This window comes from Anolis carolinensis, unplaced genomic scaffold (genome assembly GCF_035594765.1).
Source record: "Anolis carolinensis isolate JA03-04 unplaced genomic scaffold, rAnoCar3.1.pri scaffold_9, whole genome shotgun sequence".
Classification (NCBI taxonomy): domain Eukaryota; kingdom Metazoa; phylum Chordata; class Lepidosauria; order Squamata; family Dactyloidae; genus Anolis; species Anolis carolinensis.
Window position 1 is genome coordinate 25,973,792 of NW_026943820.1, and position 27,874 is coordinate 26,001,665.

The window sequence follows — 27,874 nt, forward strand, 5'->3', positions numbered from 1 at the left end:
ATAGATAAATAGATAGATAGATAGATAGATAGATAGATAGATAGATAGATAGATAGATAGGAAAATCGCTAGGAAGATGATAGATAGATAGATAGATAGATAGATAGATAGATAGATAGATAGATAGGAAAATCGCTAGGAAGATAGATAGATGGATAGATAGATAGATAGATAGATAGATAGATAGATAGATAGATAGATAGATAGGAAGATAGATAGGAAAATTGCTAGTGTGTGTGTGTAGTATATTATCATATTATTACTATTATATTACAGTATTTTACAAATCCATATCTCTTGACGTAGATGTCTGTGAAATACATGTTCATGACAGGGGTGTCCATAGGGGTGGGTATGGTAAGTCATGGTGTCACCCCATGGACCTCCCTCAATATCAGTCAATACCATAGGAAACGTGACAAAACCATTCTAAAAACCAACATCAATGAGGCCCTAGTACATCCTTGCCTCCAACCAAAGTTCGTATACCTTTTGGTTTTGCTCATGGGATCTTTTGGCGTGGACTCATCCTTGCAGCAAGCCTACAAAAGTCAAGTCTCTTATTTTTTTTTACCACCTTTATACATATAATGTTAAAAGTGCGTGGGCGAAAAGCGTGCACTCAGCAAAAGTGAAGTAGCGCAAGCATTAAACATTGACAAGGCTGCTTTGAAATTCTGCCTTTGGGGAAAACGATTGGATCCGCTCTTACAGCATGTGCGTCTCTCTCTGTGTTTATGACGGAAAGGCTGCTTCTTTTCTAGCACTTTTTTTCTCCCTCCTCTCATACCTTCACTGGCTCCATTCCTTGCCTTTGCCTGGGAGAAAAGCAGAGCAAAAGGGTTGGCCATCCGTCATTCTGACCCACATTGTTTGCAGAAGTAGGACTCCAACTCCTATGGGTGCGGCGCAGTTGAGTCTTGCTCATGGCTTGGTTTCCAGAGAGAAGGTCTCCTGTCTAAAGGCTGGAGCTCTCAAAGATGGAATTCAGGCAAAAGTCACATTTCCAGTTTGTTGTGTGTTACAGATGCAGAAAATATGGAGCCAGATGCTGAATGTTAAAAGATTTGGTGCATATGGAAAACTTAGTTACATTAAATCAGGGGTTCTCAAACTTTTTCAGCCGCAAATCCTTTTTTTGAAACAAAAGATTTCCATGGAGCACCAAGAAATGTTTATCTATATATATAAAAGAGTGATGACATCACGGCGACCCACAAAACAACAAAACTACAGGCCCCCCAACCTCGAAATTTGACAACACAACCCCTCATCCACGCCTCTAGGTTGATACAACAAAAAGAAAAGAAAAATAAAGTCCTAATTTGAGAGAGAGGAATAATTGCTTTTATCCAATTGCTGCCAGTTAGAAGGCTAAGCTCCTCCAACTTGGTCTCCTAGCAACCCAATAAAAAATAATAAAAAACACTAAAATTAATACAATAAAATACTATAAAAACAGAAAATAACTAAAAATAATACAAGAAAATAATAAAATATAATAAATAAAAATATAACTTACAATAAAATTAATTAAAAAAATGCAAATACAGTAGATTCTCACTTATCCAACATTCGCTTATCCAACGTTCTGGATTATCCAACACATTTTGGTAGTCAATGTTTTCAATGCATCATGATATTTTGGTGCTAAATTCGTAAATACAGTAATTACTACATAGCATTACTGCATATTGAACTACTTTTTCTGTCAAATTTATTGTATAACATGATGTTTTGGTGCTTAATTTGTAAAATCATAACCTAATTTGGTGTTTAATAAGCTTCTCCTTAATCTCTCCTTATTATCCAACATATTCGCTTATCCAACATTCTGCTGGCCCATTTATGTTGGATAAGTGAGACTCTACTGTAACGTCAAATAAAAATTACACAACAATTTTTAACCAATACCACCACCACTTTGCCACAGCAACGCGTGGCCGGGCACAGCTAGTATATTATATACTAGCTTGGGGACCCAGTGGTGCCTGGGTTATTAGAAGAAGGCATTGTTTGTTTTGGGATGCTTGGCCCAGATCCATCATTGGCTGGGTTCAGGGCTCTCTGGATAAGGGTGAACTACAACTCCCAGATTCCCAAGGCAATCACCCCCAAACCCTGCCAGTATTTGCAATTGGTCATGCTGGGTCGGTGTGCCAAGTTTGATCCAGATGCATTGTTGGCTGGGTTCAGGTCTCTCTGGATAAGGGTGAACTATAAGTCCCAGGTTCAAGGTCAGTCACCCCCAAAACAGGCCTGTATGCACACTTGGCCATGTTGAGTCTGTGTGGCAAGTTTGGTCCAGATCTGACGTCAGCTGGGTTTAATGCTTTCTGGATGCAGGTGAACTATATCTCCCAAAATTAAGGTCCATTCCCACTAACCCCTATGGTATGTTCAGCTGGTCATGGGCCAAGTTTGTCCCCATGTGAGCCGCCTTGAGTCCCTTTGGAGAGACGGAGACAAGTTACAAGAAAATTGCTATTATTATTATTATTATTGACACAACGACGTTGTATGACACAGCAAACAAGATAGATATGCTGGATTTCGTTTCACAAAATCACAAGTCGAACACTTCCCAAGTGTCTAGGACTGTGTGATGTATTTTCGGATGATGCGTGCAGATCCCAGTAAGGTGGCCTTTTGCAGTTGGCAGATCGTAATTTTGTCAATGTCTATTGTTTCAAAATGCCGGCTGAGATCTTTTGGCACGGCACCCAATGTGCCCATCACCACCGGGACCACCTGCACTGGTTTCTGCCAGAGTCTTTGAAGTTCAATCTTGAGGTCCTGATAGCGGCTGAGTTTTTCCTGTTGTTTTTCTTCAATGCGACTGTCACCTGGGATGGCGACATCAATAATCCAAACCTTGTTCTTTTCCACAACTGTGATGTCTGGTGTGTTGTGTTCCAGAACTTTGTCAGTCTGGATTCGGACGTCCCACAGTATCTTTGCGTGCTCATTTTCCAATACTTTTGCAGGTTTGTGATCCCACCAGTTCTTAACTGCAGGGAGGTGATACTTGAGGCATAGGTTCCAATGAATCATTTGGGCCACATAGTTGTGCCTCTGTTTGTAGTCTGTCTGTGCAATTTTCTTACAGCAGCTGAGGATATGATCAATGGTTTCATCGGTTTCCTTGCACAGTCTGCACTTTGGGTCATCAGCTGATTTTTCGATCTTGGCCTTGATTGCATTTGTTCTGATGGCTTGCTCCTTATTATTATTATTATTATTATTATTATTATTATTATTATTATTATTATTATTATTATGTCCAGTGCAATTTAAATTTAAAATGCAGGGCCTGCATTTTACCGATCTCTGCTAATGCAGGCATTTATTTTATTTTATTTTATTTTATCGAGTTTAAACAAATATTTCTATCCAACCTGAAATTATATAATGGCATACAGACAAAAGCAATTTGAAGCAATTTAAAATGTGAAGAGCAATTTGGAACAATTTAAAGCAAGGTAATGGAACCATTCTAAAAATCTGTATCGTGATACAGATTCAAGCCAAGCTCCGAAGTCCCAGAAAACTTTAGTGGAAAGTTTAGCTTTGGATCAAAATGAAGTTATATCGGTCACCTCCACGTCTGATGTAGACCAAGCTATAACAGCGGGTGCATCCACACTGCCAAACTAATGCCGTTTGACTTCACTTTAACCATCATGGCTCAATGGAAAAATGGAGGTTGTAGTTTCACAAGGTCTTTAGCCTTCTCTGGAAAGGAATGCTAGTGCCTCGTAAGTTACAGCTCTGATGATTTCATGGCATCGAACCATGGCAAGGAAAGTGGTGTCAAACTGCATTAAATCAACAATGTAGATGCCTCCAAGTTTTTCTGAGGTTGAGAAAGTGTGACTTGTGACTTGAGCCCAGCACTCAAATCTCTATATCATGCAGACTCTCAATATGTTCCTTACAGAAAATGAAGACTCTTCCATGCTTTCCATATTGGAATTTCAAAGATTACTTTGAGAGTTATCCATAGAAGGCCATTTAAGGAATTCTAACATAGGGTTTGTTTCCAAACTCAATATCGCTCGCTATATCGGTCTTAGGTTTCTGTTGTTTTTAAATAGCAGAAGGTAATATGTACTTGATCATTTTTCATAGCTTCCTACCTTTCCTAACCAAACCCTGTGAATTTTTACTGAACTGAACTCCATAGAGACTGCAGTGGGACTATGGTTTGCAATACAATGACGGTTTGCTAATAAAACGTCTCCGCTGGGGAATTCGTTTTGCAACCGCCAACGGGGTCTCTCTGGGAAAATGTGTAATAAATGTGCAAGCCGCACATCCAGTAGCAATTAAAAGCAACTGCCTCGCCACATATTTTTTGGTCCTCCCCGTTGTGCAGAATACTGTAAAGCTGTAATTGGGTTGCTCACGTCGAGAGCCGAGAGGCGGAACAGGTATCTCGGCAAAATTCTAATTTCCGACTAAAGTGAGATTTTATACCAAGGAAGATCCTGAAGTGTATTGGGAAGATTACAAAGGGGGTTTAAAAAAGACGCGTCTCATTTCATATTGCGGAGAAGAGAGATGTTGTATGTTTATTTTATTATATTATTATATTATAACCGCTGCCACCAGTGTAAAGATGTTTATAATGTGGCCATCAGATGTAAAGGGGATTATCCACGCTTACCACCACTATGGGAAGATATAGCCACTAGCTACTTAGAGAGGAGACCTTTTACATTTTATTTTTCTTCTTTCTTCTTGTTTGTTTTTGATGGTAATATATATGTCAGAAGCTGAGATGTTTAAAAGAACAATAACACGTTTATTCTGGCACAAAGCTTAATGGTTACAGTAACTTTCTCTTTAGAGGCACTTTGGTTAACAGTTGCAAAGCTAGAATGAGGTGTTTCAAACTTCTTAAAATGTCATTTCTTTCTTTACTGCTCTAAACTGCAGTCACCCTATGAATTACAATCACAGATTATCCGTTCCTCATCAGGAGACAGACTACTTTGTACGCCGCCCTGAGCCCCTCCGGGTGAGAAGGGCGGGATAGAAATATTTGAAATAAAATAAAATAAATAATACTTTAAAATAAATCACTAAACTTATTTTAAATTGACTCAAAAATAAGCATTTGAGTCTCCCTGATCCCTTCAACTGAGGGTCAGTCTTCACTGTACCTCATCAGGGCACAGACTAACTGCTTCTTTTTCAAACCTGCACTTCTCCACCAAAACGACAGTTGGCTCCTCCCACTTCTCCATGGCAACCAACTCATGAGTGCAGAGTAACTGAAATATTGACCCTTTTAAAACGCAATTAAACATGACATCTGTAAACTAAAAAATTCACACTTCGTTACACATATCAATGTGTTCTTTGTGCCTTGTTGGCATTTTTTTATTCCTTTCCTGCTCAGGAGTGCATCTGCACTGCAGAATTAATGCAGTTTGACACCACTTTAATTGCCGTGGCTCAGTGCTATGGATTCATGGGAGTTGTAGTTTGTTAAAACACAGAGAAGTCAAAATAACTCATAAATATACAACTTCCAGGCCTCCATAACATTGAGCTATAGCAAAGTAGCATTAAACTGCAGTAATTATATGGTATAGATCAGCATGGGCAAACTTGTGCCCTCCTGGTGTTTTGGACTTCAACTCCCACAATTCCTAACAGCTGGTAGGTTGTTAAGAATTGTGGGAGTTGGGATATGAGTAGCCCTCCGGTCCATTCCACAGAGGGTTTATCTTCTTTTATTCTTTCTTTGTCCCTTCAGTTTCTCGGGTCCTCTTCTTGCCAGGTTCCCACTTGTATCTAATTTTTTTTCACCTCTTTTTTGTCTTATCTGCAATCTAGTCTATCTGCCCAAAACAGATATGTCTTTTTTTTTCCTGAAGGTAATCTTTTAATGAGGACCAGTCCGTCTTTTGTCTCCTATACTGGTCTTGAAGTAAAAAAGTTAATGAGTCCATATCCATATAATCTTTGAGTTTTGTAATCCATATTATCTACCGATGGAGTTTCCATCTCTGGGCTAAGAGTGCCCGTGCTGCTGGCGCTAGATAAAAGAATATTTTATCTTCATTTTTCCCTAGTTCAAAATCTATTAAATTCAAGAAATAATATTCTGGTTTTAGGTCGTACCTCTTCTTAAATATGTTTTGTGAATGTTCATGAATTTTTCCAGTATTTCCTAATATCTACCCTGTTTTGTCTTTCAAGAACAGCCTTAAAACAATGTGGTAAGTAAATGAAAACTGCTTTACTTCAGCAAAACATAAAAAAAAACAGCACACTCAATGGTATAATGCAAAAGAAAGCAAAGTAGTCTTAGGGCAAACATAGTTCTTAAGTCTCTGATAAAATAATAAACCAAGTAGCAGACTTACTTCAGACAAAGAAACAGCAATAAATCCTTAGGAGCAGTTTCCCAGATGCAGACTCAAAGCAGGCACAAGGGGAACGAAGGCTTAGGCATTAGAGTCCATTTGTTACCAGCAAGAGCTGGCTGCACCTGCTTCGGCTTTATAGCCCTGAGTTCCTTCACAGCTGCTAGGGTGGTTCCCACTTACTCAGCTGCATTTCTGGCAGCTATTCTAGCTGAACGACGTCTCTGTTTCCTTTCCTTTCGCCTTTCCTGAAATGTGTGTACTTGCAAAATCTCCTCCTCAGATTCCAACTGCCTCTCTGATTCATGAACACTTTCCTGCTCCCCTTCCTCTTCTGAATAAGAGGAATCCCTAGCAGAAAGGAGGAAAACATAGTGTTGTTGTTGTTGTTGTTATTTGTATCCCATTTTATCTCTCTAAAAAAGAGACCCAAGTGGAATGCGTGACATTCCCTTTTATAGCACTGTTGTCCCCGATCCATTAAACATCTTTTTATTTCTTAATGTTGCCTTTGGTTTAAAGAAAACATAATCAATATAGGCTCTCAACATCTCAGTGCATAAAAATCATTAACGCTGCTCCCATTGATCGTCCCGAGCAAGCTGCTCCATTGACAAAGAAAACCTTCCAAACCACTTACAGTGTGCAGTTTTTATTGCCCTTAGAAAGATGGCATTAAAACAAACTTCCAACTGCATTGGAAAACCAGGCAAGAAACTGTCTGGGCATATTCGTATTCAGAGATTGCCTGGAAATATGTATCTGCATCAAGATACAAGGACGTCTGGTCTATTTAATCAGATCAAGGACATGGTTTTCATTCAGAATTTTTTCCTCTCACTTTGGCATCATGCATGAATTATCTGGAGAACCAACGTTCCTTTAAAGTTTCCATCTTCTGCAAAGTCTCTCTCGTTGGAGACAGTAAAGCAATTACACCATTTCTGCTGGAAGTTAAGAGGGTGAAATCATAATTTTCCCAGATAAGATCTCCATTTTATATGGTAATATTCCATCTGAATAAACATCTCCCAGACTACAGAGGAGATTTGGAAAGCGACGTTTTCTTTTTCAATACGGAGTGGGCGAAGTGTAGCCTATTAACCATATGTATATATATTATTATTACTAGCTTGGGTATCTGCCATTGTCCTGGGTATTTGAAAAAGTCAATTTTTTTAAGAAATTTTTTTTAATTTTCATTCAATTTTCAAAAAACAGTAGAGTTTCACTTATCCAAAACTCACTTATCCAAGGTTCTGGATTATCCAATGCATTTCTGTAGTCAATGTTTTCAATATATCATGATATTTTGGTGCTAAATTCGCAAATACAGTAATTACAACATAACATTACTGCATATTGAACTACTTTTTCTGTCAAATTTGTTGTATAACTTGATGTTTTGGTGCTTAATTTGTAAAATCATAACCTAATTTGATGTTTAATAGGCTTTTCCTTAATCCCTCCTTATTATCCAAGATATTCGCTTATCCAAGGTTCTGCCGGCCCGTTTATGTTGGATAAGTGAGACTCTACTGTAAAACACTGACACTAAAATAGAAAACAAAACATCTAATATTAATATTAATGATATTTGGGGTGATTTAAAAAATTTCATTCTATTTTCAAAAAATTGAACTTAAATCCAACTAATTGAAAAAAAATAACACAAACAGTAGAAAACAAAAGAAATAATATTAGTACTAATTAATAATATTTGAGGTGATTAAAATAATAATATTATTAAATAAATAAAGCAATATTTTAATATCAATATTATTGTTAATAATAATAATAAATACTATTTGGGGCATTTAAAAATGATTCAATTTTCAAAAATGCCTTTTAAATCCAACCAATTAATTGAAAATAAAAAAGAAACTGTAAAACAGGAAACAAAACAAAACATTACTCCAAATACTAATTAATAATATTTGGAGTAATGCCTTTAAAATAATTTTCATTGAACTCAAAATGTAATAAAATAAAATAAAAGTTTAAAAAGTTGATAGCAAGTCCTTAAAAGCAATACTCAAAAGATAAGACATCATTGCAACGCATCCAAAACGGCATATTGGGTTGTTTACATTGAGTGCCAATGTTAACGCTCTGCAAAGCCCATTTAAGACCTTGTTCCGTCAAGCTGTCTTTCTGTAATTGGTTTTCCTATTATTAAAAAACACACGCAAATCGAACAACATTAAGCTGCGCATTGACAGAACACAATAGACAAGACGACTGTGGAGACGCAAGGAGTTTTGGGAGATAAGGCCGGCCAATATCAAAGTATGAAACTCGCATTGAAAAGACTTTTAAAAAATATCTTCCCAAGCAATGGCGGGCTGCAAAATCCCAGCCGGAAGAAGCAAAGATAACTGAGGCTGAAAATTGGCCGACTTTGTAGCCTAGGAGTCTTATCACGAAGGACGCAGATAAGTAAATTTAAAAAGAAGTAGGGAGTTTGGATATGCTTTGGGCGGGATAAAGAGGTAAGCCTGCCTTGATATAATCCAACATCCCAAAGCGCTCCGACGTTGCAAATGAACAGCCATCAGAAGCATTAAGCCCCGTGGGCCAAATCCTATTAGGAAGAACACACCATTTCGGGTGGCACTTTAATGTGATGTCCTACTTGAATGGTAGAGAAAAGGAGGAGATGCCCTGTTTCCTCCATAGCAAGACCGAAGTGGAAAATAATAAGCCCTAGCTTGATTTACCAGGATGCTTGTAATGAAGGGACCATAAGCCAGAAAATAGTAAACTTTTGCCTATGTGGCTTTGCCTCTGCAAATGCCCCTCCCTTCTTGTGAGCTGGTGCCTTTCTCCAAAAAGTTCTAAGGAGAGAAGAAAGCTCTGAGTAAACAAGTTAGGTCATTGGTATCACTTGTGCCAAAGTAGGCGTGGAAGGTGAGGAAGACCCTCAGCCATTGGTCAATTTTAGATAAGCCAAGATATATATTCTATTAACGAGTATAGTGGAATCCAGCAGCGTCCAGTTAACACCATGTGCAAAAGACTCACACCAGGCAGAGGAATTGAAAGAACAAAAGAACTTTACTCTTGCTTGTTGAGTTGAAATATAAAACAGTTCTGCAGTACAATGTCCATGTAGTTGCATAAGATCAATAACATCAGCATTCTATTTATAGCATAGCATATTCAAACTGCTACTTGACCGTAGCTAGAGAGCTTCTCCACTTCTGTGCTCTCCCCGCAAGCTCAGATTACCAACTGACAAACCCAGCCATCTGCCAGCAAACCGATACATTGTTTGAGGCGTGGCTTGCCTCTGCAAAAAGTTCAGCTCCCTTTTTGAAGAGATCTTTTGCAAACAACTTTGCAAGGATTTCTTTACACACACACACACATAACAATTTGACGCAATATATTCTTTGTTTGCTGCGACATGATTTGAGGCGGTCATTTGCATGGTATAGACCTTTACGGGTGTTTGCCTTATCATAGCTGTGATAACAATAAACTTTGCTTTTTGCATATCTCACGAGACTGGGTTTTCTGCCTGATTTCCCTCCTGATCCAGGAGCCATCTTACACTGGTAGCCAGATTTTGTTCATTTTAATGGAACACAATTTTTGTTCCTGGGTTATAAATGTCATTTCCTAATTGGTTCTTTCATAAAAACATGGAAAAAGTTTGTTAAACTGCCAAAGCTTTGTTTTTGCGGAACATCCTGCAACACATATTGCTATAGTTTTTCAATGAATCTCATTGAATCTCAACCCATTCAACATTGGGTTGCTGCGAGTTTTTCAGGCTGTATGTCCATGCTCCAGTAGTATTCTCTCCTGATATTTCACCTGCATCTGTAGCAGGTATACTCAGAGGTTTGTTCAGAGGTCCATTGAAAATGAGGCAAGTGGAGTGTGTATGTGTATATATCTGTGGAATAATGTCCAGGCTGTTTGAAGCAAGTGTGCATATTGCAGTTAGCGAGCTTGAATAGCATTGAGTAGCCATGAAGCTGCAAAGCCACGAAGCTGCAAAGCCATGAAGCTGCAAAGCCATGAAGCTGCAAAACTCGGCTTATACTTGAGTATATACTGTCTATATATATAAAAGAGTGATGGCATCAGGGCAGCGGACAAAACAACAAAACTACAGGCCCCCCAACCTCAAAATTTGACAACACAACCCCTCATCCACGGCTCTAGGTTGATACAACAAAAAGAAAAGAAAAATAAAGTCCTAATTAGAGGGAGAGGAATAATTGTTTTTATCTGATTGCTGCCAGTTAGAAGGCTAAATAAATAATAAAACAGAACAATACAATCTCTAAAATCAGAACACTAAATAAAGAACAACACTCTGAAAACAGTGGAATTCCACACAGGAAACAATCAGGGCCAGCTAACACCTCCCAACAAAGTATTCCCATCACCAAAGTCTGGCAAATCCTCTGTTTTCTCAGGGCCACAGACAGTAGAAGCACATAAAATATCGCAAAGAACACCACTCTGAAAACAAGGGAATTCCAGACAGGAAACAATCAGGGCCAGCTAACACCTCCCAACAAAAAATTCACTCAGGGAGGAAACAGCCAGGCTTTAAAGCTGCAAGGCTAATCATTTTCCCTAATTGCAGCATTCATACTTACTTCCAAAAAAACCAGAAATATTGTATATTCACAAGCTTTAGGAAATAATATCCCCTGATAGTGCAGCGTGTTAAAGCGCTGAGCTGCTGAACTTCTGGACCGAAGGGTAGCAGGTTTGAATTGGGGGAGCGGAGAGAGCCCCCACTGTCAGCCCCAGCTTCTGCCAACCGTAAAGTTCAAAAACATGCAAATGAGATTAGATGAATAGGTACCGCTCCAGCGGGAAGATAATAGCGCTCCATGCAGTCATGCCAGCCACATGACCTTGGAGGAGTCTACGGACAACGCCGGCTCTTCGGCTTAGAAATGGAGATGAGCACCAACCCCCAGAGACAGACACAACTGGACTTAACGTCAGGGGAAAACCTTTACCCTTTACCTTAATTACCACCAATTCCTCAATACTTTATTTCCCAGACTTCGCCACAGCAACGCGTGGCCGGGCACAGCTAGTATATATATATAGCCACTATTTTCTCATCCTTGCTCCGTTTCTTGCTGTAAGCCAATAATCAATAACCAATTGTACAGCAGATGTTTCCCTTTCCTCCTTGAAGTTAGGTTTATATGTAATTTTTCTTTTTCTTTCTTTCTTTTTTGCAATCCTTTTGCTTTACAGATGATGGGAAGCTGTCCTTGGATGAATTCCAGGCCTTTTTTTCAGACGGGACGCTTAATGAGGAAGAACTCGAGAAGCTTTTCCACACCATTGACTCGGACAACACCAGGTAAGCCTCTCTCTTATTGCCTGGCTACTCTTTCCTTCCTAACTGAGATTATACAGAAGGGTATTATTGTAATATACTGTCAAACTCCACAAACACAAACTTTCAGCAGGTTCAGGAAGCTATATTGAAAAAACAACATCAGTCTCAGGATGCCATTGTGATGTCTGATCCGATAACACTCTGTAACCTGACTTTTCTTCCTGCAGCACATTTTGCCATAGTTTTTCAATGAATATCTCATACGAGTCTCAAGCAATTCAACCTAGTTTTTGGCAGCCACAAAACAAAGTTTCTGGCGTATAGCAACCACTTTCAAAATATGTTAAAAAAAAAAAAGGTAAATGTTTCCCCTGACGTTAAGTCCAGTCGTGACTCACTCTATCTGTCTATCTATCTATCTATCTATCTATCTATCTATCTATCTATCTATCTATATACATTAATTTTATATATGAATTTTTGCCTCATCTGTTTGCAAGTCTTTGCAAATCCTATAAACATATAGATATCTAGAGATTTCAATGTACCTGTATATCTGTATCTATGTGTATACATTATTTTATATATGAATTTTTGCCCCATCTGTTTGCAAGTCTTTGCAAATCCTATACAGATATAATTATCTATATATGGAGAGATGTCTAGATAGATAGATAGATATGAATATAGATATGTAAAGGTAAGGTAAGGTAAAGGTTTTCCCCTGATGTTAGGTCCAGTCATGACCAACTCTGTGGGTTGGTGCTCATCTCCATTTCTAAGCCGAAGAGCCGGCTTAGGTGTCCGTAGACACCTCCAAGGTCATGTGGCCAGCATGATTGCATGGAACGCCGTTACCTTCCTGCCGGAGCTGTACCTATTGATCTACTCACATTTGTATGTTTTCGGACTGCTAGGTTGGCAGGAGCTGGGGCTAACAGCGGGCGCTAACTCCGCTCCTGGAATTTGAACCTGGGACCTTTCGGTCTGCGAGTTCAGCAGCTCAGCGCTTTAACACACTTTGCCATACAATTAATTAGTAAATAACACTTTGAAACCAGAAACAAAAAATTGGAAGTCTACTGACATCAGGGGTCCGTTCACTACAGAATAATAGTGTTCCTATTCTACTATAATTACCATGGCAATGTCCTGTGGAATTCTCAGAGTGGCAGTCGTCATGTTTCCGTCCTATAGATTGATACCGTGTTTTCCCGAAAATAAAACATCCCCTAAAAATAAGACCTAGCACATCTTTGGGAGCCAAAATTAATATACATTGTCTGGTAATACTAGGTATACTATTGTTATACCACCAGTCCCAGAGACAACAGAAGCCTTTGACCAGCTTAGGCTTCACAAAGAAAGAAGATTGAGACAGCCCTTGGGATCCAGCTTGTGAGCCATTGCTTTACACCAGAGACAAAGGACTTTCAAAGACTCCAGAGAGATGACTGCAATCAGCAAAATCTCTTTGTATAATGTATTGTTTTAAGCTATCTTATAATAGTCCCGGGTGGAGTCAACCCTTTATTCATCTTGTTTTCAGTAAACTCGTTTTGGTTATCTTTTCACTTTTGCCTAAAGTGCCTTTGTATGTTAAGGGTCTTGATCTTAATAGAAAGTATAGAGATAGCCCCCGAGTAAAGCCAGACACTATAGTTTTCTCAACTATGTATAGGTTTATTTTTCCTAGCCTGCCTCTGAGACAGTCAGTCTGGTGCGCAGCATATTTAGAGAGGGCATGTTTCAGGAAGGAGAAAACTATAAATCACACATTTATCCAGCCTTTGACACTTTATACATATAGCCTGACAGTAACTTTATTCATAGAACTCCATTCTGCCAAGAAGCAGGAAAATCACATTCAAAGCACCCCCGACAGGTGGCCATCCAGCTTCTGCTTAAAAGCCTCCAAAGAAGGAGCTTCCACCACACTCCAAGGCGGAGAGTTCCATTTCTAAACAGTTCTCACAGTGAGGAAGTTCTTCCTCATGTTCAGGTGGGATCTCCTTTCCTGTAGTTTGAAGTCCGAGTCTCCAGGGCATCAGAAAACAAACCTGCTTCCTCCTCCCTACGACTTCCTCTCACACCTTGATACATGGCCCTCAGCCTTCTCTAATGCAGGCTAAACATGCCCAGCTCTTTCAGCCGCTCCTCATAGGGTTTGTTCTCTAGACTTTTGATCATTTTAGTCACCCTCCTCTGGACACATTCCAGCTTGTCAACATTGGGGCTGGCTAGTAACCAGCTGCTATAAATCACTACTGACCGAGAGGTCATGAGTTCGAAGCCCGGGTCAGGTTAAGCCTATGACCATTAAAAAAATAGCCCCGGCTTGCTGTTGACCTATGCAGCCCCGAAAGACAGTTGCATCTGTCAAGTAGGGAAAATTTAGGTACGCTTTATGCGGGAGGCTAATTTAACTAATTTACAACACCATAAAACTGCCAGCAAAACACGAGGAAAAGAATGAGGAAGAACAGCCACCAGTGGACGGTGAAGCAACAGCTCCCCCTGTGGCCGGAATCGTGAAGCTGGAAAGATGTTAAAATGCCTCTGTGTCTGTCTAAACTGAATGTTGTTTGTCTGTTGGCATTGAATGTTTGCCATATATGTGTTCATTATAATCCGCCCTGAGTCCCCTTCGGGGTGAGAAAGAAGGGTGGAATATAAATACTGTAAATAAATAAATAAATAAATAAATCTCTCTTGAATTGCGGTGCCCAGAATTTTAAAAATTCAACATTTTCAAAATAATCCATAAAGTATCCATTGAAAAGTCAGAAAGCAGAGATGCCACTTGCCCCTTTCCCTCCCTTTCTTTAAAATGGGTGGACTGGCCCTAGCTGTAACTCATTCTGCCTGTAGCAAAGAGCCGTGGTTTCCTCTTGGCAAGCCAGAGCGCCCGTGTTCAACATCAGCGGTGGGTTTGGCTTGTCACAAAGACACACCGCCTGCCGTTTTGGGCAGACAAAGCCTCCAAGCCCCGAGGGATTTCTTTGCTCACTGGAGCAAGGCTTTGGAGACGTGGGGACAGATGAATCCAATAAAAAGCAAATGGAGAGAAATTGCACCGAAGCGTTGCTGCTGTTTCTCCTTAATTATCTCTCAGTGAAGCTGGGGGTAACTTTAATTGCTTTTCTTTTCTAAGTGTCTGGCTGTCTCCAGGAGCCAAAAAAAGGCATAGAGTCTGCGCCTGATCCAAATGATCTGTTTGGAGTGCTTTGGTTGTATATGTATCAGGCATGAGAAAACTTTTTGACCAACATAAATTTAACAGTATTTCAGTGGAAGACCCCAGGGGCCATCCAGTCTAACCCCCTTCTGCCATGCAGGAAAAGCACAACCAAAGCACTCCCAACAGATGGCCATCCAGCCTTTGTTGTTGTAATAATAATAATAATAATAATAATAATAATAATAATAATAATAATAATAACAACAACAACAATATCGTATATACTTGAGTATAAGCCGACCCAAATATAAGCGAGGCATCTAATTTTACCACAAAAAAACTGGGATAACTTATTGACTTGAGTATAAGCCGAGGATGGGAAATGCAGCAGCTACTGGTAAATTCCAAAATAAAAAAACCCAATAACATTACATTAATCAAGGCATCCGTAGGTTAATAATAATAATAATAATAATAATAATAATAATAATAATAATAATAATAATAATAATAATGCATAATAATAAAAATGAGCACGCAAAGATACTATGGGACATCCGAATCCAGACTGACAAAGTTCTGGAACACAACACACCAGACATCACAGTTGTGGAAAAGAAAAAGGTTTGGATCATTGATGTCGCCATCCCAGGTGACAGTCGCATTGACAAAAAACAACAAGAAAAACTCAGCCGCTATCAAGACCTCAAGATTGAACTTCAAAGACTCTGGCAGAAACCAGTACAGGTGGTCCCAGTGGTGATGGGCACACTGGGTGCCGTGCCAAAAGATCTCAGCCGGCATTTGGAAACAACAGACATTGACAAAATTACGATCTGCCAACTGCAAAAGGCCACCCTACTGGGATCTGCATGCATCATCCGAAAATACATCACACAGTCCTAGACACTTGGGAAGTGTTCGACTTGTGATTTTGTGATATGAAATCCAGCATATCTATCTTGTTTGCTGTGTCATAATAAAATAATTATAATAACTTTATTTTTATACCCCACCTCTATCTCCCCAAAGGGGACTCAGGGCGGCTTACATGGGGCCAAGCCCGAATAAAAACAATAACAATATAAAACACAACAATAGACAAAAGACATGCACAATTATAAAAATGTAAACATTAGCCAATAAAAACAAATGACAAGAACTAATAAAAACATGGATTAAAACGGAGAGGTTGTAAAAGTAGACTGGGTAAGGTGCACCATATAAATATTGTAAACACGAGGTGACTGATAAAGTGCTGCAAATTCTTGGAAGTGCAAATTGGGATGGGAATAGACCCTGTGTCTATATCAAGTTCACAACGGTAAAAAGGTAATATAATGTATATATACGGATACACATGGATCTATATGTATATAGGATTTGCAAAGACCTGCAAACATATGAGGGGAAAATTCATATATAAAATTAATGTAGATAGATAGATAGATAGATAGATAGATAGATAGATAGATAGATAGAGATATATAAGTACATAGGGATTGCAAATGCATGCAGGGGGTTAATACCTATATATACGTAGGAGAGATTAACAAATATTTCAGGGGAAAATGTTTTTATAAAATTAATGGATATATATTTTTCTTCTTCCTGACTTGCAAGGGCATCTTTCCCTTTTCAAAACATTCCCTTGGTTAAGAGCAAGTGAGGCTTTGGAAAACACACTGATAAGGGAGGGAAAGAGAGGAATATATCATATATTGCAAGCAATGGCCTCCGGGTTCTGTTGCTCGGCCTCGATCTTGACCCCATTAGAAGCCAAGGGAGGCTTTTTCATCTAAAAAAAATGGCTGAAAAACTCGGCTTATCTTCAAGTATATATGGTAATAATAACAATAATAACAACAATAATAATAGCTGGCTGTATGACTTATGGGGTACTAACTGAACGCCTTATTGTCCATTGTTATTTTGGATACGCCTTACTGAACCCTCGTTTCGTCTTGCCAGGTTAGATGCGCCTTGTTGATTCCTCGCTTCACCTGCCAACTCCATCCCATATCATGCTTTGTGTGGACTCTATCTTTTGAGGCCTGTGTTTCTTCTTTTCTTCACAAGCACCCACACAAACACTATCATTCCTTACAGATTTAGCCTTCCCTGCTCAAGAGTGCTGGTGCCTCACCAAACTACAACTTCCAGGATTCCATAGCATTGAATCATGGCAGCTAACGTGGGGTCAAACTGTATTCTTCTTCTTCTTCATTCACACAGTCGTTTCCGACTCTTTGTGATCTCATGGACCAGTCCACGTCAGAGTTCCCTGTCGGCCGTCGCCACCCCCAGTTCCTTCAAGTTAATGCCAGTCACTTGAAGGATACCGTCCATCCTGTCAGGGGATGCTGGGATAGGGAGTTAAATCGATCATCCGACACCCTGACTGTTTGATGAGTCAGTTCTCTCTGTTTGCTCACCCGAAGGACCACTTGATGCAGCAGCAAAAGTGGCACCAACAAAACGACAGCTCAGTCGTTGTTTTACTGCTGATCCCAGCAGGTCTAATTACTTTAATTTACAAGTTATTTACAATTGCTCAAAGCCAGGCGTGTCTTCTCCACTCGCAGAGGCTGTTATCAATACAAGGAGGCACCTCCTGTATTCCTCAGTTCATGATGAAAGTTCCGTTCAGACAGTTCAAACGGAAGCCCTGACCTATTGGTCCTATGGGCAGTCAATCAAGCTGGCTTGTGCTCTGCCGGAAACACACAGTTGCAAACACCCAACAGCATAACTTGATATAACATTTCACTCTAACAACAGAATACACTAACACATCCATCTTGCCCTTGGTCGGCCTCTCTTCCTTTTTCCTTCCATTTTCCCCAGCATCATGATCTTTTCCAAGTTTTCCTGTCTCCTCATGATGTGGCCAAAATACTTCATCTTTGCCTCTAGTATCCTTCTCTCCAGTGAGCAGTTGGGCATTATTTCCCAGAGGATGGACTGGTTGGATCTTCTTGCCAAGATCCAAGGCACTCTCAGGATTTTCCTCCAGCACCAAAGTTCGAAGGCATCTATCTTCTTTTGCTCAGCCTTCCTTATGGTCCAGTTCTCGCATCCATAGGTTACTATGGGGAATACCATTGCTTTCACTATGTGGACCTTGGTTGCGAGTGTGATGTCTCTGCTTTTCACTATTTTATCAAGGTTGGCCATTGCTTTCCTCCCAAGAAGCAAACGTCTGCATCCAATCCACTCTTATTCCCTGTGACAACCCAGAGTGGAATATCTGTCTTTTTAACCACTTTGAGGGCCTTAAAACGAGGATTATAATTGAGTTAAATCAAGAAATAATAAGTACCTCCTAAACGAACCGATTGAGATCCTATCACCTAATACAATAGCTGACAGACCTGGCAGGAAAAGACAATGCTGAGAAAGGCACTAAAGTAGGTTAATTGCAAAGGAGCAAAGAACAATGCTATCTGCCACGGCGCTCTTTATCCCAGAACATTCGTTCAAGCAAGACAGTACAATTAGCTATGGGGAACCTTTCCCCACGTTCTCAGGTCTGGTGCCTTCTTTTTCTTTTATGTCTTACATTTGTTATGTTTTTGTGTCTTCAAGTCAACTCCAATATATGGCAACTCTCTCGTAGGATTTTCTTGGCGATCCCTTGTTCCTTTGCTATCCGCCGACAGACATTCCATTTTCCGCTCCGCTTTTATTACCACCCAATTCCCTTTACAAGGAGATATATGAAAATTAACTACCAGGAATGTGGGGGTTCCTGGGATTTGTATATTTATAGGTATCCTTTGGGTAGCTATAATTCAGCCGGCCTCCTATTTCCCCAATGCAAAGCCTCAGCCGATGTGATTAACTGGCCAAATTCCTTGGCTCTTCCTCATCTATTCAAAAGAGCTCACAAGGCAATTTACAAATAATGAATAAAATTACAATAAATACCAGAAAGTCACTAAAACCAGTAGGGGAAAAAAACCACAGAATAATACAAACTGAGTAGCATCTAGAGCAGTGGTTCCCAACCTGTGGTTCGTGGTCCCCAAGAACTAAAATATGGTCTGCGGCCTCACTGTTACTACATTGTTGCAACGAGAGTGACTGGTTTTGTGAAACCCTATTATAATGGGAGATGTTGGGAGGAGAGAGGCTGACTACTCACGAAAGGCACAGAACAAGCCTCCTGACTGCTGCTTCTCCTCCTCCTCCCTCCCCCTGAACAGAGTGGAGTTGTTCCATGTGGCACCTTGGTGTCTTTGTTTTTAGGCCAGTTCCTAGGGTTATTGGGTTGCTGATTCAGAAAATTGCATTGGATAGACCACATAACCAAATAACCAAACCAAATCTAAAGTTGACCAAAAACTCTTTTGAGGTTGCCCTGTTGGAGAGTAGTCCCTGGTCAAAGTGGTCCCTGTCAAGTGGTCCCTGGTCAAAAAAAGGTTGGGAACCACTGATCTATAGGAATTCATACAAAGCAAATTTCTTATCAGATGGGAGATGAACAAGGCATTCTTTGAATATCTATCTATCTATCTATCTATCTCCATCCATCCTCTATCTATCTTCCTCTATCTCTACCTCTCTCTCTCCATCCATCTATCTATCCTTTGTCTAGCTGTCTGTATATCTAGCATCTATCTATCTATCTATCTATCTATCTCAATCTTGCTGTCTATCACTGTCTGTCCATCAACTATCTTTCTACCATCTATCTTTCCATCCTTTATCTATCCTCTACCTACCTCTATCTATGTATCTATCCATCTATCCACGCATCTACCCAGAGCCGGTCCAAGGTAATTTTCAAGTGTAGGCGAACAAAAATTTTGCCCCCCCCCCCAAAAAAAACCAATCATTGAAAAATAAAAGTGTTGGATAAGCAAAAATGTTTGATAATAAGGAGGGATTAAGGAAAAGCCTAAATAAACAACACTCTGAAAATGGGAAATCCAGACAGGAAGCAATCAGGGCCAACTAACACCCCCCCCCCCAACCAAGAATGCTCCCAGGGAGGAAGCCCCACTTGCCTTGCTTCCTAGACTTCCTACAGAGGAGGAGGCTGAGTTGGATGACCCAGTAGTCTGAATCAGTACAACTATTTCTGACAATGTATGTCAGATTTTCTCAAACTGACATTTTCCAGAAGTGCTGGACATTCATTACTGCCATCTCTGCCTTGCACATCCATTAGAAAGTGTAGATTCTATATATCTGCTAAACTAAATAGTTTCATACAGGTGTTAAAACTTTAATCCTCGTGAAAATCTACTTATAAATGAAAGTACTAGGACTTATTTAACAATTTCCCTCCTTTCTCATAAATGGGGACAAAAGTGGCTCACCTATTAATTAAAACAAGCTCCATAAATTAAAAAGTAACAGTAGAAAATGAACATTCAATTAAATAAGTGTGTATGCATTAAATTAATTCACTCAAGTTAGGTAAGATAAGCAATACTTACTTCACAGGCTTCCCAAAAACCATATTGTCTTCCTAGGCTCCTTTCTGCCACAGGAGACAGGAGTTGCCTCGATGGCGCCCCCAACAACATGGCGCCACAGGCAAATGCCTAGTTTGCCTGGTGGTAGAACCGCCTCTGCATCTACCTACCTCTGTCTAGTTGTCTATCATTTCTCTCTCCCTCTCTCGTTCTCTCTCCATCTACCTATAATCTGTCTCTGTTTCTCTACCTCTCTCTCTCTCTAGAGAGCTATCTATCACTGTCTGTCCATACATCTACCCTGTATCCATCTATCCTATATCCAGCTATCTATCCTCTATCCATCCATCAATCCTCTATCTATCCATCCATCTATCCGTATCCATCTATCCATCCATCTATCCAATATCCATCCATTAACACATCATTCCATCAATCCTCTATTCATCCATCAATCCATTCATCCATCAATCCTCTATCTATCCATCCTCTATCCATCTATCCATCCATCCATCCATCAGTCCTCTATAAATCAATCATCAATCATTCCTCCATCCATCCATCCATCCATCTATCCATCTATCCAATATCCACCTATCTATCCATCAATCAATGCTCTATTTATCCATCCTCTATCCATCCATTCATCCACCCATCCATCCATCCATCAATCCTCTATCTATAAATCAATCCATCAATCCATCCTCTATCCATTCATCCATCCATCTATCCAATATCCATCTATCTATCCATCAATCCTCTATCCATCCGTCCATCTGTCCGATATCCATCCATCCATCCTCTATCCATCCATCTATTCTATATCCATCTAGCCATCCATCAATCAATCCGCTATCTATACATCTATCTCTCCACCTACCTAACTAGTACATACCTCTATCTATTCTCTCTCTCATTCTCTCTCTCTCTGTTCATCCATCTAACCTCTACCTTTTTATCGCTCTGTCTCTATCTCTTTCTGTCTATTGTACTATATGACGGAAATTGGAAAAAAATATGTTCCTGTCTCAAAAGTCTTATTTCCTGCTTAACTGTGCAGTGCTTACTTTGAAAGTAGTTGTTATACTGCAGAAACTTCATTTTTGTGGTTGGGGGTAGTACTATTATTTCCGTCGTTTCTGATTTTCCTTAATGAAAATATGCTGCTTTTAACCTTGCAAAAACAAAGTTGTGTCAGTTTAATAAAACTTTTATGAAACAACCAATTAGGAAATGACATTTATAACCCAGGAACAAAACTCGTGTTACATTGTGTTACCTATCTCTATCCTTTTCTTGTCAGTTCTTTTCTGGAACAACGTGTGCTCCTTGCCTTCTTCCAGCAAAGAGCTCCTAGATGCCCTGAGCAGGGCAATGTGGAATTTTAATTGATATTAATTGCTTTCTATGGCATCCCAATCTGGGAATTGTTACCATGGCAATATGTGGATCTCCCATCTGTATCGTCAAGCGGATAAGGTATCTCTAAGGGGAATACTGACAGTAAATACCACATTTTCTCTTCTACTGCCTTCCCGGTAGAATTTTCTCTGACATTGTCAACTAGATCTATTTTACTGAGGCTCTAGAGACTGCAAACGATCACAACTGGCTGTCTTTGGAAGCAGAAATCTGCTGGCGAAGACACAAAAAAAAGCTCAGCGAGAGTTCCTAACTATATTAAAGCATTTTTATTCCTATCCTCAGTGTGAAACACAAATTGCTATTGCACTTTTAACATTTTAATTCTTTCTCATCTCCTTTAAAAAAAAACCCCTCAAGATCGTATATCTTTCTAATTACAGCCTGGAGGGAGAGGCAAATAAGAATGCCATTAAAATAATGAATGGTTTATTGAATCTTCTATTGAAAAATCACTCACAACTGTTGGTTTTGAATTAAACAGATATGAGAAAAACCAAAAGTAAGATGGGCATCCAAGGCCCCTTCTACACTGCCCTATATCCCAGGATTTGATCCCAGATTATCTGTTTTGAACTAGATTATATGAGTCTACACTGCCAGATAACCTGGAATAAGAAGATAATCTGGGATCAGATCTTGGGATATAGGGGCAGTGTGGACAGGGATTTAGTTCAGTTCTGAGTCATATCAAGGATAATGATATGCAATCTTGGGAAAACCCAGGAAGGAGGCTTCAAACCATTGGGTCGGGGCCATTGTCTCATTTTATGGACTTCCAACTATTAACTTAGAGATATTACATAGTTTTGTGGCCTGCCAATCATTAACTTAGGACATTGCCTGGTTTTGTGAGTTTCCAAACATTGGCTCAAGAACATTGTCTAGCTGTATGGGCTTCCAACCACTGGCGTGGGATCATTGTCTGTTTTTTTGGGTTTCCAACCATTAACTTGGGAGCATTGTCTAATTTTATGGGCTTCCAACCATTTCCTTAGGGACATTGTCTGGTTATGTTGGCTCATAGTCATTGTCTAGTTCTTTTGGGCTTCCAACCATTAACTTAGGGACATTGTTTGGTTTTATGGGCTTCCAACCATTGGCTTGAGATCATTGTCTGGTTTTATAGGTTTCCAACCATTGGCTCAAGGACATTTTCTAGTTTTGTGGGCTTCCAACCATTGGCTCATGGTCATTGTCTAGTTTCGTGGGCTTCCAACCATTAATGTAGGGACATTTTCTAGTTTTGTGGTCTTCTGATCATTAACTTAGAGTCTTTGTCTGGTATGGTAGGCTTCTAACCATTTTCTCAGGGGCATTGTCTAATTTTATAGGCTTTCAACCATTAGCCTATGGTCATTGTCTAGTTTTAAGGGCTTCCAACCATTAACTTAGGGACATTGTTTGGTTTTATGGGCTTCTACCCATTGGCTTGAGATCATTGTCTGGTTTTGCAGGTTTCCAACCATTGGCTCAAAGACATTTTCTAGTTTCTTGGGCTTCCAACCATTAATGTAGGGACATTTTCTAATTTTGTGGCCTTCTGATCATTAACTTAAGAGTCTTTGTCTGGTATGGTGGGTTTCTAACCATTTTCTCAGGGACATTGTCTAATTTTATGGGATTCCAACCATTAGCCTATGGTCATTGTCTAGTTTTATGGGCTACCAACCATTAGCCTATGATCATTGTCTAGTTTTATGGGCTACCAACCATTAGCCTATGGTCATTGTCTAGTTTTAAGGGTTTCCAACTATTAACTTAGGGACATTGTTTGGTTTTGTGGGCTTCCAACCATTAGCTTGAGATCATTGTCTGGTTTTGTAGGTTTCCAGTCATTGGCTCAAGAACATTTCCTAGTTTTGTGGGCTTCTAACCATTAACTTAGGGACATTGTTGAGTTTTGTGGGCTTCCAACCATTGCCTCAGGGTTGTTGGTTGGTTTTATGGATCATTGTTTGTTTTGGTGGGCTTCTAACCATTGTCTGGTTAAACCACTGCTTTAATGTCATTATCTGGTTTTGTGTCCTTCCGGCCATTGTCTCGGAGTTTTGTGGACAATTAACTATTGAGTCAGGGACCATCGTTTGGTTTTGTGGGTGTCTGAACTGTTGGCTCTTAAGGTGAGCAGCGGTGGCATTTACATCATTTACTTAATCTTAGGAGCTTATTACAGAAGGCAGTCCAATTGCCATTATAGCAGAACAAGAGTGTATTTTGCTGGGACATATCACACGACGTCACTCTTCTCCCGCTGCTCTCTTGGCGGGAGATGCTTGGAAAGCCATTTCTTTGACAAATAATCTGTTAATGACCTCATTTTGTAAAAGAATTTCCTTCCAATGGTCTCCCACTGGGAGATCACCAGAAGAGGATAAGTCCACGTGATATGTCCCGCTGTTATTCTGCTGTAATTGCGATCCACTTGCCTCGTATGATAATCTCCTTACTGAACACACAGCAATTATGGATCCATAACTGTAGGTTATGAATCTATAACTGCATTATTGATGGCCAGCCATTAGGATTATTATGTTAGGTCAATTGCAGTCTTAGAAACACACAGTGTGCAGAGGGAAGGTTTGCCACGGTCCTAGCCACACACAAAAAATAATTTAAAAAGCAAGCTGCTTTTTGCATTGAAAAAAAGCACAGTGGAGGCTTTCTTTAAAAATACAAATAGGTTGAATTCCTCTTCCCACAATTTCAAGGTTGTCATGTTCTCCGCGGCTGCTATTTATGCCACCAAAAATCTCTACACAACAGTCACCATGTGTAGCTTGAACTTGATATTCTGCAATATATTGGCCTTTCCTCTGCTGCATTTCTCATAACACAGGGTGCTACAGGAGCAAGTGAATTTTATGAAATATTGAAATATGGAGGAAGTGAGTATCAAAGGAAAAGATCTAATTTTTATTCTTCAAAAACTTTATTCTGCTATTTCCAGTACTGTTGCCTGTAGCAACCAACATCCTCTGGCGTTTCTCTATGCGGGTACGTTTATCGTCCTGGTGATCTTCCCAGCCGCTAAATATAAAGCTGTTCGGTATATCAGGTTCTGTGTATAACCACCTACCCCCCTCCCCACTTTGCTTTTGGCGTTCCAAGCAAAACCTGCTGATGTACAACTTGTGGTGCCCAAAGGACGCCTGAGAAAGAAAGCTCCGAACTGTTAAGCTGTTTAGTTTGTAAGAAATGGTTCACATTTTAGCCAGAGGTGGATTTAAATAGTATTTATAATTCACTTTCCCAAGCACACAATGAGTGAAAGAAATGGAAAGTCTTTAAATGGAGATTTGATTTAAAGGAAATTGGAACTGAAACAGCCTCAACGCTCAGATTCCGGATCTGCAAAGATCAAGAATGGGATACAGCCTGGAGGATCATGTCCGGCCCCAAAGGCCATCCCGAGTCTCCATAATGCTCCCTTGTACAGCTTTCTTTTTAAAAGAAGGAATGGGAGGGATTTCTGTGATCCTATTCTCCTATGATCTTGCAGCTAAATGGATCACTCTACTGCTTTGTGTTCTGATGTGTTGGCACATGATACATTTAAGACAGAAGAGCAGAGGAGTGAAGCTGGCCAGGGTTTCAGCACTGCGGACAGTTCCTAATGGAGGACTTGCGAACATTGAACCATCTCTCCTGAGCTCTACCTCCTTCTCTTGTCTCATTTTGTATTAATTTTGGGTGGGGCATTAAAAACGTCCTAGATGCCAGGCTTAGTTAGTCTATTCCATTTCCCTGTATAGAACTCAATAATAATAATAATAATAATAATAATAATAATAATAATAATAATAATAATAATTAATATTTTAATCAATATTTGTATGTATGTATTTTTATCCTTTTTTATCTTGTAAATCGCCTAGAGCATCGTGGATGGAGGGCGATTAATAAGTAATTAAATGATGATGATGATGATGATGATGATAATAATAATAATAATAATAATAATAATAATAATAATAATAACTTTATTCTTATACCCCGCCCCATCTCTCCGGAGGGACTCCGGGCGGCTTACATGGGGCCTTGCCCAGCACAACAATGTAACAACAACAAGACAATAAAACAAATATCCCAACAATAAAACATCAGCATCAATAAAACAGTCATAAAAATCAACATACAGAATAAAATGTTAAAAACAGGAGACTAATACACAGATCTGGGCCAAAGTGCAGAAAATTTCAAAATGGGGAGAGGTAGATCCACAGCTAAAATAGTCAATAAAGTGTATTATAATACTGGCAAAGCATCATCGATGGAGCTATTGTTGAATGGGCAGATAAATCGAACCTACTCCTTTGCTGGACTCTTCCTTTTTCTGAAGTAGAGCTATAGAGGCTACAGGCCTGGGTTTTGTCTGGCAATCTTAGGCCTAGCAATCCAAAACAGGCACCCTTAGCACTATAAACACTGCATTTAGCAGCATTATTATACCACCAGTCCCAGAGACAACAAAAGCCTTTGACCACCTTAGGCTTCACAAAGAAAGAAGATTAAGACAGCCCTTGGGCTCCAGCTTGTGATCCATTGCTTTACACCAGAGATAGAGGACTTTCAAAGACTCTAGAAAGATGACTGCAATCAGCAAAATTTCCTCGTGTAATGTATTGTTTTGAGCTATTTTTCAATATCCCCGGGTGAAGTTAACCCTTTATTCTTCTTGTTTTCAGTAATCTCATTTTGGTTATCTTTTCATCTTGCCTAAAGTGCATCAGTATGTTAATGTCTTGATCTTAATAGACGGTATATAGATAGCCCCCCAGTAAAACCAGACACTATAGTTTTCCCAAAGGCTCAGGCATTCCATCACAAATAATGAAAGCCAAAAAGTTTGTTAGAAGCTAATAATGTCTTGGTCAGAAAGGTATAGCCTTAAATGGATTTCCAAAGGCAGAGTGAAATATATAGTATGTCCTCAGTATCCACTGGGGTATTTTATGGAAAAAGAGGGTGCACATCCGCCTAGTCTTGCAAACACGCCACTCCCAATTTTCTTATATGCAGATGATGAAGTACTACTTTCTCTCTCTTGTGTGAGGTTAAGATGCCTGCTAAGATCCCTGGAGTCATATGGTCAAACTGAAAAACAGGACCTTCAAGGATACCAGTCTCCATGGTTGTTCAAGACCTGTTGTGTACAATGGCATAGTAAAATAGTGTTCCCTTATATCAGCAGTTCTCATCCTGTGGGTCCCCAGATGTTTTGGCCTTCAACTCCCAGAAATCCTAACAGTTGGTAAACTGGCTTTTTGCCATTATAGAAAATGGCAAAATTGAAGTATGTTTTGGGATTTTTAGTTGAATTCATAGATACAGAATCCGTGGGTGCAAAGGGTTGGCAATACTTCTGAATAAACATGCATAGGGGCCGGGCTGTGGCGCAGGCTGTTGAGCAGCTGCAATAAATCACTCTGACCATGAGGTCATGAGTTCGAGGCCAGCCCGTGGTGGGGTGAGCGCCCGTCAATTAAAAATAAAAAATAGCCCCTGCTCGTTGCTGACCTAGCAACCCGAAAGATAGCTGCATCTATCAAATAGGAAATAAGGTACCACTTATAGAGTGGGGAGGCAAGTTTAACTAATTTACGACGTTGGAATGAGGAAGTGCCGTCAGAGTGGATGATGAAGCAGCTGCTCCCCCCTGTGGCCAGAATCGAACATCCCCTCAGAAGAAGGTTAAATTGCCTCTCTGTCTGTCTGTCTGTCTCGGTCTCTGTTTGATGTGTTTATGGGCATTGAATGTTTGCCCTATGTGTGTATAATGTGATCCGCCCTGAGTCCCCTTCGGGGTGAGAAGGGTGGAATATAAATACTGTAAATAAATAAATAGTAGTGCAGCACTGCTCCAAAATGGATGGGCAAAGCTGTACTATCATTAAACCAAATGTTGCAGCATTTGTGCAGAAGCCCTGGAAAAACTGTGTCTCAAGCTGAGAGCAGAGCCTAGACAGGTGTGTCTTTGAGCCCATCTTTCAGTCTTAATAATAAAGATTAGCAAATGTCAATCTAATGAGGAACCTAAAGCAGTGAAGCCAGGGCTTCATCTGCCTCAGCCTCCTTCCCAAACCCTCCGATCTGCTTGGACTTGCAAAGATCTATAAATGAGCTCTAATGACTTTTG

The 27,874-nt window shown here is 39.8% G+C and overlaps 1 protein-coding gene across 2 annotated transcripts in view; it reads left to right on the forward strand.

The window, feature by feature from the left end:
• The window catches only part of necab2 (N-terminal EF-hand calcium binding protein 2), a 199,692-nt gene that overhangs the window by 91,119 nt on the left and 80,699 nt on the right, over positions 1-27,874 (forward strand). For both annotated transcript variants that reach the window (XM_062961520.1, XM_062961519.1), the window contains exon 3: positions 11,619-11,727. In XM_062961520.1, the coding sequence (XP_062817590.1) occupies positions 11,619-11,727 (109 nt within the window). The remainder of the gene's footprint in view (positions 1-11,618; positions 11,728-27,874) is intronic.